The sequence below is a fragment of the Squalius cephalus genome, assembly GCF_949319135.1.
Source record: "Squalius cephalus genome assembly, chromosome: 17".
NCBI classification, from domain to species: Eukaryota; Metazoa; Chordata; class Actinopteri; order Cypriniformes; family Leuciscidae; genus Squalius; species Squalius cephalus.
The window spans coordinates 5917993-5938060 of record NC_137138.1 but is presented as its reverse complement, the minus strand read 5'-3'; the positions used below and the strand labels follow the sequence as shown (position 1 = coordinate 5938060).

Here is a 20068-nt window from a genome sequence, read left to right as displayed (position 1 = left end):
GAGCTGTTCGGACCAATCAAAATGTCAGGGCGGGCTTTATACAATAATGGGCAGATGATCAACAGTAATGTAATCATCCACGTCACCAATGAGCGCTTGGGTTGAATTCGTTTACAACAAAGATGGCTGCCGCTGGAGAATTGAGATGTGTAGATTCCGCCATCGCGTCTGTTAAAGAAGATATCGACAGCACATTCATTTTAAAAGAGGAAGCAGAGAACCGCGATCAAGGCATTTGCCGATCGGATAGATGAATGAAGAACATGCGTCACTTACTCCGTTGCTCTGATTGGTTGTAGGTCTATCCAACTGAGTGCAGAGGCATTTTCTTTCCTGGTTCGTTTGAACCACGCCTCATAATCACAGCCCAATCAGAGAATGTCTAATAAGGGGAGAACTTCCACTCTCACTACACTTCCGGCTTCTGAACTGGTTGCAGTTCCACTCTGGTTCCATATGAGGGCGCTCACAGGACGAGTGCAGAATGAATGGAGGTCTATGGCGCTATACCAATCAAAAATTCATTTTTTCTGGATATAATTTTTTGTCTAGTAATTTGAATGTTGTATTCGAAAGGAGATGCAAAGAAATTACACATTGCTGGGTGTTAGATTTTTTAGAGTCACTTATTTGCTTTAAAAAGTCTTTTAAAATGTCAATGACGTCATACACATCGTACGACCAGAGATACTGCTTACATTTACATTTACATTTATTCATTTAGCTGACGCTTTTATCCAAAGCGACTTACAATTGCTATATATGTCAGAGGTCGCACGCCTCTGGAGCAACTAGGGGTTAAGTGTCTTGCTCAGGGACACATTGGTGTCGCACAGTGGATTCGAACCCGGGTCTCTCACACCAAAGGCATGTGTCTTATCCACTGCGCCACACCACCCCACACGTGAAGGACTGCTTTACGGCAGTCCTTCAGTCACTTTGGTGCTTTCGCGCTCTGCACTTTCTTTTCTCTCAAGGCATCGACAACACAGCTGACACAGGTAAATACACGTGCTAGAAGAGTTTTTGTTTTGTTTTTTTCTGGTCCTGCTTCGGATGCCACATCTCTGGTCGTAGTCAGTCCTTCACTGACCAATCAGCGTTCATTAGCAGAATGCTAGCGTGTTATGGGCAACAACAAACTCAACCTGTAAGAAATAGAAAGGACATAAGTACTCGTTCATTCAACTTTCGACCTATAACCCATGTTGAACTTGCAAAACCTACAATCAAATCTGAGATTTCTCAACGGCAATCGGGTGAAAGAGACAAATTTAGCCGTCTAGCCCCATAGACTCCCATTCATTTTGCACTCATGGGCGATCGCCCCCAGTGGAGCTCTGGTGGAACTACAACCAAAATTCGGTACAATAGGACTTAATAGGGAGTGGCCAGGCTCTCCGTAGACGGGCTCTGGCCCAATGGAGCAGTATCAGACTCACATTCTGACTAGAATCTGAGTATGACGACGTCAGGCTACCATTTGTATACAAAAACATAAAGAATAAGTTGGCTAATCTCTCTCTCTACTTCTCTTTCAGGAGGTTACCCTGTATGCATCTGTTCCATCAGGCGTGTGTGGATCAGTGGTTGGCCACCAGTAGGAAGTGTCCCATCTGCAGAGTGGACATCCAAACACAGCTCACCCCCGAGAGCTGAAATAACACGCGTTAACAAATAACTCACACACACACATGCTCTCTTTCGCTCTTATACATCCACAGATATGTCTATATACAGACATTTCCATCCACACACACACTGTATATTACCTACACACATGTGTATGAGCCATCCAACACACACTAAACACACACTCACATGCTTTACTGAGCCAATGACAATAACTGACACTACACAAACTCACACACACGCTGGTAGAACTTACTAAAGGGTCTGTCGCAAGGAGTGATTCTGTCCGTAGGGAAATGGTGTGTGTCCGTAGCATGTGTGTGTATTTGTGCAATTCCTTAAGCCATGAACTTTACTAAAGACCCTCAGCTTGCATACAATACACACACACACACTTACACACTAATTATAATATATACACAATGAAGCGGATAAGACACTGTCAAATCTAGCTGCTGGAGTGTGTGTGTGTGTGTGTGTCCACTGTATTTCTGATCTGCAATACTGCTTTAGTCTTACACACTGGAGCTACTTCGGCTTGCGTGTGTGCGTATGTACGCTTGTTCACCATTTTGGTGCGCGTGTATCGTATGTGTGTTCATATTTTCATGGGTCATTGGGTTAGCGGTGCACGACGGTGCATGTAAAGAAGCCAAAAAAAGAACACATGCTCAACGAAAAACACAAAAGCAACTCATTTCTGAGACAGCAGGAGGAGGGCTGTTGTCTTACACACAAAAAAAACAACAAAGTAGGCGGAGAATGTCGTGATTGGTGGATTCGTGTAGATAGGCGCAGTAGTAGTTGCATGCATCTGTGCTTGGGTTGTTGTTTCAAGGTACACCTGGAAGTGTGTGTGTGTGTGAGAGAATGCATGAATGTGTATTAGCTCCTTTAAGCTGTGACGATCTGTAACATTATCAGACTCATGTAGCGAGCGTGTGAGTGTGCGCGAGAGAGACCCTGCCATGACCTTTGACCCTAAATGCCTACTGAAAAAAGCACATGTGAGCATAGCTGAAGTGCCCGGCCTCACTCTGGTGCTGCGCTGCCATGGTTACTGTATTTATTATTGGTATTTAAAACATGCAGTGTTTGGAGGGAGGCGGGGCTTGTGCGTGTCCAACCATGTTCTTGTGTGACAGGTTTCCCTTCGTGGTTGCTATGCTGGATGCTATGCTGTATTGCTAGAACTACAATGTAGAATGTCGTGTGATAGAGGACCATCCGCCAACAGCACACAAGCGGGTCGAGAAGGACGAACCAGGAATTTTTCCCCCCACCTAGGCCCGAAACATACACAAGCTGTAACAGTTTTCTGCTATTATTTTTAGTTTTCAGTTTCAGGTCAAAATGTCAGAGAATCTCGCTGAGGAAGTTAAAATTAGCGAAACTGTTAACATGTTTACAGCTAGCAACGTGAACAATAGCACATCTGGTCTAATGGTGCAGACGTTTGAACACCGTCGCCCACTTGAGCACTGAAGTTTGCAAAAAATGCACATTAAAAAAGGGAAGCATGCTGGCAATGTGTACGTTTCTGGCCTTGCACATAATTTTTTTTTTTTTTTTTTATAAACTTACAATTATATTATTTTTATATGCATTGTTTTTCGAAACTTCTGGTTTAATTTGGCTTAATATACAAATTTGGGGCCCATTTTTGGGGTTAACTTCAATATAAAATAACCCTATTCGTTTCAGCCAATGAGCTGCATTTCTGCCTGTGTCGGCTCCCCCCCCCCCCCAGTGTTCTGTGTGCTGATTGGTGGATGATGGCTCGTGTTGATCGTTTACACAGGGTTATGTCCGTTGAAATGCCTTAAGTATTTAACAATCATAATTTATTACTAACTGTAGATATTGTGGGTGCGTATTTAATTTTGTATAGTTTCATTTTTTGCAATGGAATCATATTTTATTTATTTAGAAATAACACAAAATGATTAAAACTCTTACCTCATGTTTGAGTTGGTTTGCGGGAATGCTTCGCATGCGGTTGGTCGTGTTCGTGTGTGTTTCTCCCTTTGGTGCTGTGACCTTACTGACATTCCGCTTGCTGATTGGTCAGACACGGCAGCGGAGTGGGAGTATTATGGGTTTTGATTCGCTGTCCTGTTTGCACTCTTAGTTTTCCAAGGCCACCCTCTCACTGGCATCATTTTAACCACTCTGGCGACCTTTGCAACAATCTTTCTCCTCCTTTCTCTCTGTAAGACTTTCTTACATTGTTAATGTTTACATGAACTTTACCTCTATCGTCTCATATTTGTGTCTATAGTTGGCTAGTGTTTTATTCTTGTTAATGTTTACATCCTCTACTTGCTTTCTTTCTCTTTTCTCATGATTTTGCTGTCTTGAACAGTCTTAAATTGCTAATGTTTACATCTAAGGGTGTGGTCAAAATCTAGTGAGCATCCCTACATAGGAGATTACCTTCTAAGGCAGCATACTAACCTAATAAGTGACTGTTTTGAAACGCTACATAGGCAGCAACAAATACACGACACACAATAGTGTTTTATATTAGCATATTGCTAAGCTAGCAAAGCGATATGCATAAAAATATATAACATGCACAAATATTGGTTAAAATAGTCCATGGAACTGTTTTTATCAATGTATTTGAGTACAAAAATGAATTATATTTCTGATTTTGCCCGCATTCTCCACCATTTATTGTGGCAGAGATTGTCACAGTGCATTATGGGATTGTCTTCCCTATTAAGCATACATGTGATTTTAGGTCCTGTACAACAGCCATCGCCTAGGTAGTGTGCATATGGTGTTGTCTAGCCTAGGTAGTGTGCATATGGTGTTGTCTAGCATAGGTAGGGAGGCTCACTAGGTTTTGGAACAAGCCCATGTCTTTCTCTCAATCTCTCATTCCTTGTGCCTATTTCTGTTTTATTCTCAGTCTTTATCTCTGATATTGTCAGTCAGTCTCCAGGACATGTGAAACCTCTCTCTTCATAGTTTATTTTGCCAGTCTTACTCTCTTTCTTTCTCTCTCTCTCTTTCTCCCTGTCTCATGGCAGGGTCAGGACTAACAGAGTATGATAAAGCACAACAGATTTAAAATGCATGTTTTTCTCAGGTTTGAATATATACATGACTAAATAGAAATATACAGCTACATAGAGAAAATAAAAACTAGTGCAGATGTTCTACTAATGATATTAGAGGATTGATTTTTTTGCTGCTGCTTGCATTTGAAAAACAAAACAAAACCAACAAAAAAAAAAAAGACATTAATAATAATGTTGTCCTAAAAGTGCCAGTGACAGGGGTGCCGCGTGCTGTGGGTGTTTTTTCACTAGCGGATTTTCTAGCAGAATATAGACTATTTATCATTCATATTAAAGCAATAGCGCCTCCTGCTGGTGTGACTGCTAGTACGTAACTGCTGGTCGAGTAAAAAAAAAAAAAGTCTGTGTAAAATGTTAGAATTCTCTTTTGGTGGAATTTTTGTACCTTATTTATTACTACTACTAATGATGAATTTAAAAGTGGCTTTGCTAAAATGTTTTTGGTTTTGTTTAGTTTTGTTTTCATTTTGTTTAATTTCAAAGCTTGTACATTATCCTTTTTGTATGTGCTCATTTTGTAATAAAAACTGTTGAAATGCTTAAATGGCTGTTTTGTGTATTGCACTTTTACAAGCACATTCTGCTGTCAATCATCTTTCTATGTAATTTCATTGTCAATTGGAAAATCCAGTTGAAACCTTGTTTTTACATGGTTTCTGGCTGGTGAAAGCAGGTTGGTTGAAGCTGGTACAGATGGTGTGAACAAAGCTTAAATGCTGATTTGTAATGTGCACAGTGTTTTTATTTAGTAGGATTGTTATTCTGTCAATGTATTGAGGGAGCAGTTCACCCATCTTAACAGTAGAGGGCCAAACAGACTCTCTTGAATGCTTATGGAGACAATATATGCACAATTTAAATATAAACAAAATTAACATTTTAATGTACACTACATTCACTTAAATATCATCTCATCTTTAGCATTTATTTGTGAATATATTCAGTAAGAGATGCAAGAAAGTATATATAATATGCTAATTGATGTTAATAATTTATGAAACCACTTACATTCTCTGTTACCAAAGCAATAAATAATTCACTCTCACTTTTTATCTTCTAACACTGTTGTATGTATGACACAGATGAACTCAGAATCATTAGTCAATGTGAAATTGTGTTCGCAATGTAATATAATTCTGCAATGAGGCATATACTACCGTTCAAGTTTGGGGTTGGTAATATTATTATTATTATTTTATTTTTTATTTTTTTGAAAGAAGTCTCTTATGTTCATCATGGCTGCATTTATTTGATTAAAAAAACAACAGTAATATTGTGAAATATTACAATATACAATAACTGTTTTCTATTAAAATATATTTTAAAATGTAATTTATTCCTGTGATGCAAAGCTGAATTTTCAGCATCATTACTCCAATCTTCAGTGTCACATGATCCTTCAGAAATCATTCTAATATGATAATTTGATGCTCAAAAAACATTTCTTATTATCGATGCTGAAAGCAGTTGTGTATTCAAAAGAACATAATTTATTTTAAATAGAATTTATGTAACATAAATGTATTTACTGTCACTTTTGATCAATTGAATGCATCCTTGCTGAATAAAAGTGTTCATTACTTTAAAAAAAAAAACTAAAAAAACATTGACCCTAAACCATTTTGATTTCATGTCGACTTTAAGGCCTTTTAGAGTGAATTTAAACACTTTGTGAAATGTTTTATATTTCTGGTAAATTAAATATTTACACTAATTTATACATCTAAGAGACACACATAAACAATCACTGTCCATTCTAGCCCTGGGTGTTGTTGTTATTCAGAAAGGACAGTTTATCCAGGTAGGTCATTGCTTTGCAAACTACCAAGCTATAATATGTTTCCAGCATGCCACAGCCCCTCCCTTTCCCCGCCCCTAAATCCTGCCAAGCCACGCCCATCAGCCCCGCCCCCATTCCTGCTGAGCTGAATAGGAAGTCATAACAGCAGGGGTTATAGCGAATGTGTCGGTCGCCGGAAAATCGAGCACTGTGAGTGGCCACCACGCCTGCCCGTCTTGCACACAGGCCAATCAGAACGTCGTAGGGGAGGGGCAGCGATACGTCCTCTGCGGCAACATACACTTTTCTCACGACGTCTTGAGATAGAAGGAAGGCCGGGCCAGAGCAGTAGTCTGGAAGGTATTTATCGGGATACACCTGATAGGGAAGGTAATACGATTTGTCGGGGTTTCTCTCAGGTGCGGCCCGGTGGATGACCCTGCCCAGGTAAAGGTCATCCGGATTTGTTCTCAGTCCCAGCAGGTATGTTGTAAGCGCAGGAAGATTTAAATACACAGAATCCTCAGAAAGAACGATAAATCGGGCTTGTGGGCAAAAAAGTAGGATCCAGCGAAGCAACATTTTAACTTGTTCCCAGTGTCCTCTCTGCCAGTCTCCCCTTGAAACACCTCCTTCGAACTGCACAATGTCACCATACCGGGCCGACTCCTCCCTCATCCTATCTTGCTCCGCCCCTAAAGGGGAGGGGCCAGTGAAAAACAACGTCCGCACAGCAACACGGTGCACCGAAGTCTGATTGGCCCAGGAGTTTCGGACCGCCTCCCTCTGGCTCAAGTTACCAGGGGAACTCAGGACCACCGTGAGGATGAGGAGGTCCTGATGATGAAGGCAGGGTTCGGTGTTAATGGGATAGAGCTGCGAGGTGTTGACCCTGGCCTCAGTCAGGTCCAGTTTGCGTGCACGCTCCCGGACCTCGAGGACAAAGCGATCAGTGTAGGCGGCGGGAGAAGACTGCAAGAGAAACTCTTCGACTATGTCACCTCCAAACAGCAGCGCGTGAAACAAGATGACGTTACACAAGAGGAAACACCACTGATGAGTCTGCAGCCGAAACACACAGATCTGGGAGAGAGAGTGGAACAACAAATGGGACCAACAACTTGAGTCTAGGGTCAATAAGTCGCAACAATTTTTTTTTTTTTAAATCAAATACACAAACAGTGAATCTCTAATCTCTGCTAAAAGGACCAGCTTAGACCATGCAGCATGAACATGGTTTTTGCTGTTCTAGTCGGTGAACCAGCATAGGCAAGCGAAATCTAGCACAGTAGTGCAACATTTGAAGTGGATCAAAAAAGTTCATCAAAACTTAGTCTTAGGTCAAAAAAGTTGTTTAAATGGTTTCAAATTGATGTATAATGAAATAAAGTTCGATGACAGGTTTTTGATCCACTTACTGTATTTAATCAGCATGGTTTCTGGTGCTTCGAGACCAAGGAAGTCTTGCTGGTTCTGCCAGTAAAGCAGGGAACCAGCAAAGTCCATATTAAGAACCAGTATCCAAAACACAACAGATGCTGGATATACAGACCAGAATATTCTAGAGGCACCAATAGAGAGGAACAATGATAGGAACCGAGGACAAATATTTACTTACCTTCATGATGTCCCTTTTAGGGTGTCTTTCTTTCTCTCTTCTCTTCTAAATCAAAATTCCTGTTCAGTTTTCTGTCCCATGAGCTAAAGTGCGTGCTACTCACCTGGACGTTGTTTCTACAGTAAACTGACACCAGACAGGTACTGGTAACATAACACACCTCCGTCTCCACTGGGCAAAGATGTCCAGCTTCACCTACAGTAATAATGCATGATGTCAGGATACATTACTCACGAGGAACTCACACACTGGCTGTTCCCAGGCCGCTTATATTTTCCCCGGCCCGTATCACTTAAAGCTGCTGTTCTGTTCTCATCTAACAGAACGTTTTGTAGAAATATCAGATGTACAAAATAAATAGCAATTTACATACTAATGGGACTATATAGTATGTTTTCACTATTCACTATATAGTCCCAATAGTATGTAAATTGCTATTTATTTTGTACATCTGAAATTTTTACAAAACATCCTGTTAGATGGATTAGTGTGTCCCAAATCAAAGAATATTGAAAATATTAAACTAAGGATTGTGCCTAGATTGTGCATACTGGATTTCCTGAAAAGATGCTTTCATGCTTATTACCCACAAACCCTTGCACTAGAGAAGAATTGGAGGTAATACTTATTCAATAAAGTTTCATGATTTAACTACATTAGTTAACATGAATCGACAACGACAATACTTCTACAGCATTTATTAATCTTTGTTCATGTTAATTTTTACTTACATATTTTTTTAAAGTTTCAAAAGTTGTAACTATTAACATTAGTTAATTCACTGTGGACTATAGTGGAGCGGCTAAGTGCTTATGTTTGGCAGAATCGTTCAGTTTATGATACAAGCGTGAAAATTGGCATGAGCAGTCTCCATGGGTCACTTGACAAGAAAATTGTCCGAGCCACTTGAAATTTCAAAATGGCGGCAATTTTTCAAGATGGCCGACACCTTAGTGGAGCAGTTAAGTGATATAGTGGTTTATTTGGTGATACAAGCATGAAAATTGGCATGAGCAGTCTCTGTGGGTCACTTGACAAGAAAATTGTCCGAGCCACTTGAAATTTCAAGATGGCGGCAATTTTTCAAGATGGCCGACACCTTAGTGGAGCAGTTAAGTGATATAGTGGTTTATTTGGTGATACAAGCATGAAAATTGGCATGAGCAGTCTCCATGGGTCACTTGACAAGAAAATTGTCCGAGCCACTTGAAATTTCAAGATGGCGGCAATTTTTCAAGATGGCCGACACCTTAGTGGAGCAGTTAAGTGATATAGTGGTTTATTTGGTGATACAAGCATGAAAATTGGCATGAGCAGTCTCTGTGGGTCACTTGACAAGAAAATTGTCCGAGCCACTTGAAATTTCAAGATGGCGGCAATTTTTCAAGATGGCCGACACCTTAGTGGAGCAGTTAAGTGATATAGTGGTTTATTTGGTGATACAAGCATGAAAATTGGCATGAGCAGTCTCCATGGGTCACTTGACAAGAAAATTGTCCGAGCCACTTGAAATTTCAAGATGGCGGCAATTTTTCAAGATGGCGACACCTTAGTGGAGCAGTTAAGTGATATAGTGGTTTATTTGGTGATACAAGCATGAAAATTGGCATGAGCAGTCTCTGTGGGTCACTTGACAATAAGCCACCTACAGCTACATGAAATTTGTCTAGTGACCATCAGAGACTGCTCATGCCAATTTTCATGCTTGTATCACCAAATAAACCACTATATCACTTAACTGCTCCACTAAGGTGTCGGCCATCTTGAAAAATGAAAAATCTTGAAATTTCAAGTGGCTCGGACAATTTTCTTGTCAAGTGACCCATGGAGACTGCTCATGCCAATTTTCACGCTTGTATCATAAACTGAACGATTATATCACTTAGCCGCTCCACTACTAAAATGAACAGACAATAAACTGTTGCATGTTTATTAGCTAACATTAACAAAGGTTATTAAATGCTATAAAAATAAAAAGTTAGTTCATGTTATACAACAGGGCTGTTAAATTCTTGAATCTGATTGGTTGACGAACGTTCTAAGGTGTGCAATTATTTTCAGGGAAACGAACGGCTAAAGTAGTTCCAGCATTACAGATCCATGTGACTTCGTCAAATAATTTCAGTTATTTCAAAAGTCCTTACAGCCTACAACAGCAAAATAACCAAAACCCACAACGACACTGACCAAACAAATAAATATATCAAATAATAGAATAAAAACAACAAATTATTTCCATGTTTTTTCTGCCACAAAATAACGCTTTATTATGTACGGAAAGCATACTCTCTTTCTCCCGCTCTCTCTCCCACTCAAACGCACACACACACACATATACAGTACGGACACACACTCACACAGAAACGTTTAGTCAGCACTGTTCTGGCGATTTTATCAGTAAAATAGTTTAGCAACTTAAAATCTACTTTTCTCACTAGCGATGTATAACAGCGCTGTTCTTGAAGCAGATAAACTTACAGTTTCACTGGAGTGCTCCCGAACACTGAGAGAAGCACAGATTCAGGTCATTCATACACGCTGAATCTCTCTCTATCTCTCTCTCTCTAACAACTGCATTAATAACTGACTTAAGTCTGCTATCAATGGCTGATGCCTCCGTTACTAGCTCTAAAATTACGTTTTGGAATTAGCAAATCAATTAGGCGTGGGATGAGGTGCATAAAAAATGTATCCTACAAACAAGAGCTTTGAAGGACAAAAACTTGACACAAAACCAGTCTTATGGGTATTTTTTTAAAAATTGAGATGTATACATCATCTGAAAGCTGAATACATAATCTTTCCATTGATGTATGGTTTGTTAGGATAGGACAATATATGGCCGAGATACAACTATATGAAAATCTGGAATCTGAGGGTGCAGAAAAATCGAAATATTGAGAAAATCGCCTTTAAAGTTGTCCATTTCTATTGGCGATTGTGCTGCATCCACTCACAAAAATATATTCCACATATATGCCACAAATATACCTGTGCGACTTAAGACTGGTTCTGTGATCCAGGGTCACAAATGTCTTAAAATACAAAATCTCAATGTCTTGAGGTGTGGTAACCGTCGTATAAGCAGAATAATTAATTATTAGAAAATAATGCACTCCCGAGGTATAACGGCGTGGCTGCATTACCACCTCCAGTGTGCATTATTTTCTAATAATTCAATAGCCTGTAGTCAATTATTTAACTAATGCATTACACTAATGATAACAAATGAGACATTATTGCAAAGTATTACTGAAAAAGATTTTTGAAATGGTTTTCTTTTGAATTTTTCAGTTGATAAATGGCAAGCAAGTTGAAAATAAATCTTGATGGGTTGTATTTTGTGACCGTGACCATCTGAATGTACAGCTTGATTTGAATGGCAATATTTTGTAAGAAATCATTTGCCAGGGACAATTAAATCAATGATGCAGGTTTAACTGTGACTGACCAATGAGAATAAAGTATTCCAGAGCACCATGCAAAAATAAAGACAAGGCCTATCATTAAGTGTGTACACTCACTGTAACAAATTATTTTCCTAAATAAAACAAAGATTATTGGAGTATGTTTTAAAAGAAAATTACTATTTCAGTCTTTCCACTTCAAAATTTTACATTTAATTCAATGTGTTTCGGCTCCTTTTTAATTGTTTACATAAAATATATTTCAGTGTATGTGAGTTATGGTTGTGTGTGAAGACTGGATTGTTCTTGGGGTGGACATTTGCCCATCTGTAAGAATGAAAGACACGTGGGTGATGATTCACATGTCAGAAGAGCTATTTTTTCTCCTCTATGATCACATTTACATGTTGTGCATCGTTCATTGTCAGCACTAACCTACATACCTACATATCATACATACAGTCTCTCTCTCTGTCAGTCACGTACACAAATAAACCTTTTACAGTGTCTTCACTCAAGATGACTGAGGCTCTGTCTGGTACATGATGTACTGCAGAGAACGAGTGGGAGAGAGAAGAAAGAAAGAAAACCAGTGGCACACATATTGACAAAAGGCAAAAAGTAACATCAACATGACATCAGAGAAGTGAGTACCGTACATTCATAAACACATTCATGACAGAAAGACACATGTAAGAGAGAATTTTACAAAAGTGTAGATCTTCAAGGCTTTAAAATTATTAACCGCAATTATTGCTCAAAATCCTCCTGAAATTAATAATTTCATTAAGGCACAGAATGGGTAATTCTCAGGACAATTGCATGCCAAGTGTGTTTTTATGATTTTGGCTATACCAATGATTTATTTTGTGTAACATTTTATTTACTTAACAGTTACGCTATGCATGACTAGATTTACCCTGTTTAGTATGGAAGCTTTGTTTTAGCCACACAATAAAATAAAATAAGAAAGTTAATTGCTTTTTATCTTTTATCTTGCAATTCTGACTTTATTTCTCACAATTCAGAGTTTATAACTCGCAATTCAGAGGGAAAAAAAGTCTGAATTGTTAAATAAAAAGCTGCAATTACCACATTTTTACCCCATTGCATTGCACACAAGTGTTCTATTCATAATAACTATTCTAAACTATTCATAATCATTGCATTTTGATGGGTTATATTAAATAAAATTCTTTCAAAATTAGCTTTTATTGAAATTAAAATAGCATGCTTTTTACTAAATTTCTAAAATATGTTTCTGATGGGCTTTTTTATATTTTGTTATGATGTGACACGTTTCCTCCATCCAAAAATAATGTTGTTTTTTTTACCACATGATACATACAGAGGTAAAGTTTACTCTTGTCAAGCTAAATAGTAACTCTGTTATGGGGAAACACTTTTTAAAATAAAAAAATAAAAAATCTTGGTACAAAACAAGCAAAATAGTATTGACTGAAAATAATGTGGTGCAATGATGCTTGTTAGTTAAGGTTAGTAGCTATTTTTAGGCACAAATGTTAGAGTTTCCTGATGTTCATAAAGGTAAAAAATCTGTAGATTGTAGATGTTATGGTGTTGCAGGGACGATGAGAGATGAAGTGTAGCAGTTTATTGAAGAAAACACACAAACAAAGATCCAAAAGTGAAAATGAAGAAAATGAAGATGCCAATAATCCATAAAGGAAACAGAAATCTAAACAAGAAACCGAACCATCAGGAATAACGATGAAAACCGCAACAGTTTACAGTGGGATGTAAAGACAACAACCGACAACAGACAACTGAAACACAGGCTATGGATAACAAGAGGCTAAACAAGGCACAGGTGAAGTTAATGAATCGCTATGGCAACAAACAAGGGTTACTATGGAAGCAAACAAAAACGGCAATGGAAAGGCAAAGTGGAACTAAACACAGGTTGTGAAACAGTAAACGATAGAAACAGAAAATACATATTTTAATAAAAGTCTTTAAACACAAAACAGGGGAAACAAGACAGGAATTGTAACAGTAGATAAATAAATGATATCTAGCTATGCTGTGTTCTTCTGATTAGAGATTTAGTGATCAGTGTCTCATCTCTGTCAGATGTAAAAGAATTGAGAGATTTTATCACTACCTCCAGCAGCAGGTATGCCTCCGTCTCTCATTCAGTCAGACACATAGGACATTCCCATTTCTCTGTCAGTCTTTGTCTCTGATAATTATGAGTTTTAAAAGTCATGGGTTGAGTGTGTGATGTCTGCCAGACACCCTGGTGACTGGTTGTGAAAACGTTTGAGCTCTGGGTTGTCATGGTAACAAAACTGGTTGCCAGGGTGATGATTGCATTATCGGCATATGGAAACAGCATGGTGAATTGGTGACCGGTTTAGCACTCAGGGTTTCATGGTGTTAAGTTAAATGACAGTGCAATTGGTTCTCAGGGTTACAGGAGTGCGTAGTTGTCATGGCTTGATTGTGTTTTGACTGTCAGTGCAATTATTTTCTCTTGTCACTTTGTTTGTGTCAGTGAAGAAGAATTTCGTGGACATTGCATACATGTCTGATGTGATGCTATGTTTGTCGACAAGAGGTAATATATTTTATTGTGGCGACAGGCGCAGCCCACCCATGACCCCTGACACACACAACCCCCATCTTCTTAGCTGTTGTCCTGCTGTAAACTACGTCTCAAAAAAAAAAAGAAAGAGAGAGAGAATATCCGCAGAATATCAGAAAAGCATGAGCACTAAAAGCAGACAGAGTCAAGGACATCGACTTACACCCACATGCGTGACTCACAACTGTGTTTGTGTATATCAAAAACGATTGATCTGTTCTCATTGAAAAATATAGACTGGACCAGACATGGTTGTGTATGAAATGAAAAAGCTAGATGATAAAAAAGATAAAAAAGGAATGAAAAGTGAAAAGTGTTTGCCTATGCAAAACTTAAAGGCTTAGTTCACCAAAAAAGGAAAATTCTGACATCAATTACTCTCCCCATGTTATTCCAAACCCATGAGACTTTAGCTAATCTTCAAAACACTAATTAAGAGATTTTTACGGACACCTGAGAGCTTTCTGTCTTGCTGAAGGTAAGATTCAAAAAGATCATAAAGGCATCATAAAATGAATCAATATGAATCAAGTGACTCAATCTAAGTCTTGTGAAGAGATACGATTGCTTTAAGAGATTTAATTTCGGCTTTTATTCACACTTACACACATATATGTAGAGCACATCATGGTCAAAACGCTGCTTTTCACTAAGTTTCTAAAATATGTCTCTGATGGACTTTGTTCAATTTTGTTATGATGTGACCTTTTCCTCCATCTAAAAAATAATGGTTTGCACTTTCTGGCACCATGCATATATATTATTTTGACCACATTTTTCTACTATTTCTTTGTGTGAAACCAGAGACTTCTATCCCTCCACTGACAGATTTCAAGGCAAGATTCAAAAAGGTCATAAAAGCATCATCAAAATTTGACAAAAACTCAGCATAAAGTGCAGTCTCTTTTTACAAACCAATTGCAACATTTTCTTGAAAGTGCAATCAACTGAATGCAATCTACAAATTATCAAATTCCATTAAATATGAAATGTATTGTATAATGTATAATGTTTAGAGGTTGTTTTTGTGTGTTGTATGGAGGACTTCATGGCCAATCAGGCCAACATTAGACAATTAACTACAGTCCTCTTTAATTATATCTTACAAATGAGCAATTGAAATTATATATTTAAATGTAAAAAAAGATTAACAATAGTGCTTAGATACTTATTTCAAACAGTCTTGAACAATCTCAAGAGATGGTATATACACACAAACAGTAACAATACCATTCGGTACAGGACCTTTCATGAAGCCGTTCATGACTCAAATTTATGCATTTCAATGACACTATCAACGCTGAAATGAATCTGAAGCAGTCAGGTGGTACAGGTCAGTGCTCTTTGATATTTGATGTAGTTATGACGTAACAACAACTTGTTTACTGAAATCACGTGATTTTTTAGTTTGATACACGCTTTGCTGATTCAGAGAAAAAAAGATTCACAAAAGTGTTGAAGATTCACGAAGCAGATGCAAAATAGAAGCGCCCAATAGTAAAGCAGCATATCACTAGTATGTGCAGGGTGGTTTGTAGGCGATCACATTGGATATGTAGGTTAGACACAGTCAATGGCGTATTTTATAACAGGTGTGAGCAGTGATGTAGCGGAGGGTGTTGGTGGGCGCCGTGATAACCCCAACCCTGTGACCCAAGTCAAGTCTTTCTGATCTGGTCTATGGCTCAGGTCCCTCGATCATATGCAAGTCGGTGGGATTTGTCCCCTTATTTTTTATAAATCTTATAAGCCTTATCAACACACATCTCCTCAGCAGACTGCAAGATCTGAGTGTCATTCAGTGAGAGCAAGAGACACAACAGTGATCTACTGCACAGCATGTTCACAGCAGAGCAGATGGCTGTTTTGTTGTTTGCCTGCTGTGTTTTAAGAGTGATGAGTTTGCGCATGTGTTTTCTGAAATGCATTTTCAGGATTTCCTTTTTTTTTTTATGTGTGTATGTTTAGTAAACACTTTAAGGAAGATGAGGACCTTTTGTTCATCAAAAATATTATGCAGAGTGACAGCACCAAGGGACATTGCTGTAGCAACACCAGCTCAAAGAGGAATAAAGCGTCGTCCAAAGGCAAACCCTCTGACATGATATATGTTGGTCAGTATTTCTATCCGTCTCTTTGTCTGTCAATGACTTTCAGACTTTTCTACACCTGCCTAAACATTTTAGGAAGTTTGGTCAGCTGCCAGTGGCAACTATAAATGTAAACAGTATTAATAGTGTAAAATCACAATGAGATCTCAGTTGTTTCTCTACATGTAGTAGGTTTTTGTGTTTAAATCTTTTTATTTGGAATTTTAACAGAATATCATTTGTAATTACACTTTTTTTAAAATCCAAACAAATAAAACACATACTAACAAATGTGCATGAAAAACATGTTGTAGGTTTTTAAATGTTTGTTTGTGTTTAGTCGGAGGCTGGAGTAAAGATGAACCATCCTGTCCAGTTGAGCAGTTCTGCCCCCAGTATAATGAGTGGAAGATGACCGCTCCAATGCACCATCAACGCGGCGACACAGGGGTGTGTGCTCTGGGCGGGATCATCTACACTGTGGGCGGGTCTGATGAGGTGACCTGTTTGAGCAGCGTGGAGAGGTGGGAGTTTTCATCAGTTTAGAACTAAACAAACTGGCCTTCAAATAGAGTTTTTTTTGTGAGGTGCACGAGATTCTACTCACAGTTGATTTCAATGGAGTTTGGGATTAACTAATCTTCCGGTACTCTTACTAACATAATATCATTTTTAGCAATATTAAGATATTTTTATAAATACATACTTTTTAATATTAAATTATTAATATTTTAAGTATATATATATATATTTCTCTAGATTTTTCCAATATCTTTTTTTTTTTTTTTGCTGTCATAATGCGTTCTGGGATTGAGTTTAGTATGTTCTAATGACTTAATTAGGTTAAATAAAGCTTAAGTAAATCTTAAGAATACATAGCACACAATTATTAGGTAAAATAGTCTTTTTTTTAAATTATATTAAATATTTTTGTGGTAAAATTTCTCAGAGTTGAATTAAAGGTAGGGTAGGTCATTTTCAGAGAGGCTAGTAATAGCTTGCTAGCTTTGAAAGCATAAGATCCTACCCTCCCTTAAAAGCGTTTACAAAGCTATGCCTCCTTCAAAACACATGATCGCGTACAGCGTCACGAGAGACGGCGTTAAACTACCTTGTTTATCAAAGCACATAACAATACAATGATAATGAACATAAACAACTTAAAGAGCACTGACCTGTACCACCTGACTGCTTCAGATTCATTTCAGCGTTGATAGTGTTGCCATTGAAATGCATAAAATTTGAGTCACAAATGGCTCCATGTATAACATCATGGGTTTCCATCTCTTCCAAATTACAGTAGTTATGGTTTGAACGCAGCATAAGCTGTTTTGGTTAATGAAGAACTGTAAAAGGCGTCTGCTGTTTCGGTTGTGGTGCTCGGTGACTGACGTCTGTCTAACTCTGCATAGCATGAAACGCACTGATGACGTGTGATGTCTGCGCGAGTAGGTGCGCAGAGGTATGAAAATACATATGCTGACAGGTAGGTAGGACATCATATCATTGCATTTGGACCGAATGCAATTATTGGACGAACATTTTATGGTCCTGCTCAGTGTCAAGGTCTTAGGAACCACACTTTATCACCCACAGACTGATGGTCTGACGGAGAGATTCAATCAATAAACAAATGCTGCGAAAGTATGTGAGTGAATCTGGAGCTGGCTGGGATCAGTGGATTCCCTACCTATTGTTTGCTCACAGGGAGGTCCCTCAGTCTTCTACTGGCTTCTCACCTTTTGAGTTGCAATGGTTGCTGCAGTGGAGAGCGTGGGCTGAGTGCTGCAGGTATTTTGTACTTTGTTGATTTGTCTTTTTTGGTGTTAATTTTGAGGAAGTTATTTTTTGGAAAATTTACATTTGGCATTATTGCTTTTGAATCTAATTTGGATGTTTTTCAGTAATTTTTTTCCCTTTTTTTGTTTAATTTTTCCATTAATTTTATATATTTGGTTTAGGATTTTTCATGATTGTGCACGTTTGAATAAATATTCATATATACTTCAAACTTTTTGTATTCAATCTGCCTCTGTTTATTTAGGCCACACATTTTTTTTGGTGCCCATTACTGGGTTCCTATTACATACACCTTCCACAGACGAGATATATACATATAAATATTTAGACCACTTAATTTATTGATTGCTATCAGGATGTGAAGAGACTTTCAATCAGCATAACAAAAAAAAAAATTTCTGTAACAAATCACCTACCCTGCCTTTAATTTTAAGGATATTCAATTATAATCCTAATTTCTTTGCCTTTGTCTGCCATTTCATATTAATGTGTTCACTCAATGCATTTTGGGATTACATTTTCCAAAAAGGAGACATGCAACACTGCCTTAGAAATTGGCCAATAGTTTATTCCTAGAATCTGTAAAATGTACCTGGTTATTGTTTAAAACAGCTTTTACATGTTACAGCATGTACATATGATGCCTTAAAATGCTGAGTGAATGTGTTTGTTTATGTGTGTTAGGTATGATCCAGAGCGTAACACCTGGTGTGTGGACGTGCCGTCACTCTCCTCGCCACGGTCAAGGGTGTGTGTTGTAGAGATGGATGGATGTCTCATTACACTCGGAGGTTTTGACGGAATGACCTGCATTAACACAGTAGAGAGGTCTACACACAATAACACATACAGAGAAACATAACTCTGGAGATATGAAGATCTCCTTTAGACAAACTCATACACTTGTTGTAGGTATGACCCATTGAAGAACTCCTGGTCTAAGTTGACTCCAATGCTGAGGAACAGGGCAGCTGCATCCGCCGCTGTCCTGAACGGTCAAATTTACGTTGTGGGAGGAACAGATGGAGACATGCCGCTAGATTCAGGTACACAAACACATACATGTGCAAATTTGAAAAAAATAAAATAACTTAATACTCATTCTTCTGACCTAGTGGAGCTTTTTGATCCATTTGAGGGATGCTGGTGTCTCTGCCCCACCATGTCCACCCCGAGGGTGGCTTCAGGATGTGCTGCGTTTCTTGGCTGTCTGTATGTGGCCGGAGGACGAGACGAACTAGGTCTGTCATTGAGCACCGTGGAGAAATACGACCCAGACACTCTCCGCTGGAGCCCAGTTAGGGCTATGAACAACAAGAGATTTCAGGTTTGAGTGAATAAGAGCTAGTCTTCTTAAAAGAATAGTTCACCAAAAAAATATTTTACTTACCCTCTTGTCATTCCAAACCTATAGAATATTACCATTCTAAAATTATTCTGAAGTGGTTTAATCATGGCCTTTGTGGTAAGATTATTGTGTTTAAAATGCACAGGTTTCTTTAGTGCTGTTTAATGGCTTTCTATTGGCTATCGGAGGACACGATGGTGTAAGTGACCTTAAAACAATGGAGGCTTACAACCATGAGAAAAACTCCTGGAGGTGTGTATTGTTTTAAGTGTCTTATACATGTAAAGCCTCACAAATGCAGCAAATGTGCAGTCTTTTAAATACTGATTGAGGGAGGAAATCTACAGAATGGATTTAAATATGCCATTAATGTGTTAAAAACACTCCTATAGTTCAGACTGTCATGAAATGAATAGTTAATCCAAAAACAAAAAGACTGTCATTATTTATACCTAAATGAAGATTATAATTATTTTTTCTTCATCTCTCACATTCCTTATATCTTCTCTTGTGTTTAGACATTTTGGAAGTATGAAGTCCAAGCATCCAGGTGGACATGTGGTTCTGGTTAAGGCTGTGTGAAATGTATTGATTGAAATGATGTCTGATGATATTGTAATAAATGACAGTGAAATTAAATTCTGTATAACTTCTTGACCCTCACAAAAACATACTGCTGTTGTACCATGTTTTCCG

General features: G+C 38.3%; 3 protein-coding genes across 3 annotated transcripts in view; 2 read left to right on the top strand and 1 right to left on the bottom strand.

The window, feature by feature from the left end:
• Positions 1 to 5262, top strand: part of ark2ca (arkadia (RNF111) C-terminal like ring finger ubiquitin ligase 2Ca) — a 20679-nt gene extending 15417 nt beyond the window's left edge. The window contains exon 8 of the mRNA XM_079846771.1: positions 1542 to 5262. Coding sequence (XP_079702897.1) covers positions 1542 to 1659 — 118 coding nt within the window. The 3' untranslated portion in view covers positions 1660 to 5262. The remainder of the gene's footprint in view (positions 1 to 1541) is intronic.
• A 1215-nt stretch (positions 5263 to 6477) lies between these two features.
• Positions 6478 to 8193, bottom strand: b3galt9 (beta-1,3-galactosyltransferase 9; the record flags this gene model as incomplete). The annotated part of the gene is made up of 2 exons (XM_079847318.1): positions 8120 to 8193; positions 6478 to 7584 (listed from the first exon to the last, which is right to left on the bottom strand). The coding sequence occupies exons 1-2, from the start codon at positions 8123 to 8125 to the stop codon at positions 6478 to 6480; spliced, it is 1113 nt and encodes a 370-aa protein (XP_079703444.1). The 5' UTR covers positions 8126 to 8193.
• A 3827-nt stretch (positions 8194 to 12020) lies between these two features.
• LOC307144945 (uncharacterized protein) lies at positions 12021 to 20025 on the top strand. Its single transcript, XM_079847701.1, has 8 exons — positions 12021 to 12172; positions 16103 to 16248; positions 16565 to 16748; positions 18709 to 18852; positions 18937 to 19070; positions 19140 to 19351; positions 19518 to 19624; positions 19891 to 20025. Exons 1-8 carry the CDS (start codon positions 12159 to 12161, stop codon positions 19952 to 19954), a joined length of 1005 nt encoding a protein of 334 aa, XP_079703827.1. The 5' UTR covers positions 12021 to 12158; the 3' UTR covers positions 19955 to 20025.
• The last annotated feature ends 43 nt before the right edge of the window (positions 20026 to 20068 follow it).

Bases quoted from the DNA above. Each gene is read 5' to 3' on its own strand.
- LOC307144945 (XM_079847701.1), top strand. The intron at 19,352-19,517 runs GTTTGAGTGAAT...TAAAATGCACAG, and splicing joins TGAACAACAAGAGATTTCAG to GTTTCTTTAGTGCTGTTTAA. The intron at 19,625-19,890 runs GTGTGTATTGTT...TCTTGTGTTTAG, and splicing joins CATGAGAAAAACTCCTGGAG to ACATTTTGGAAGTATGAAGT.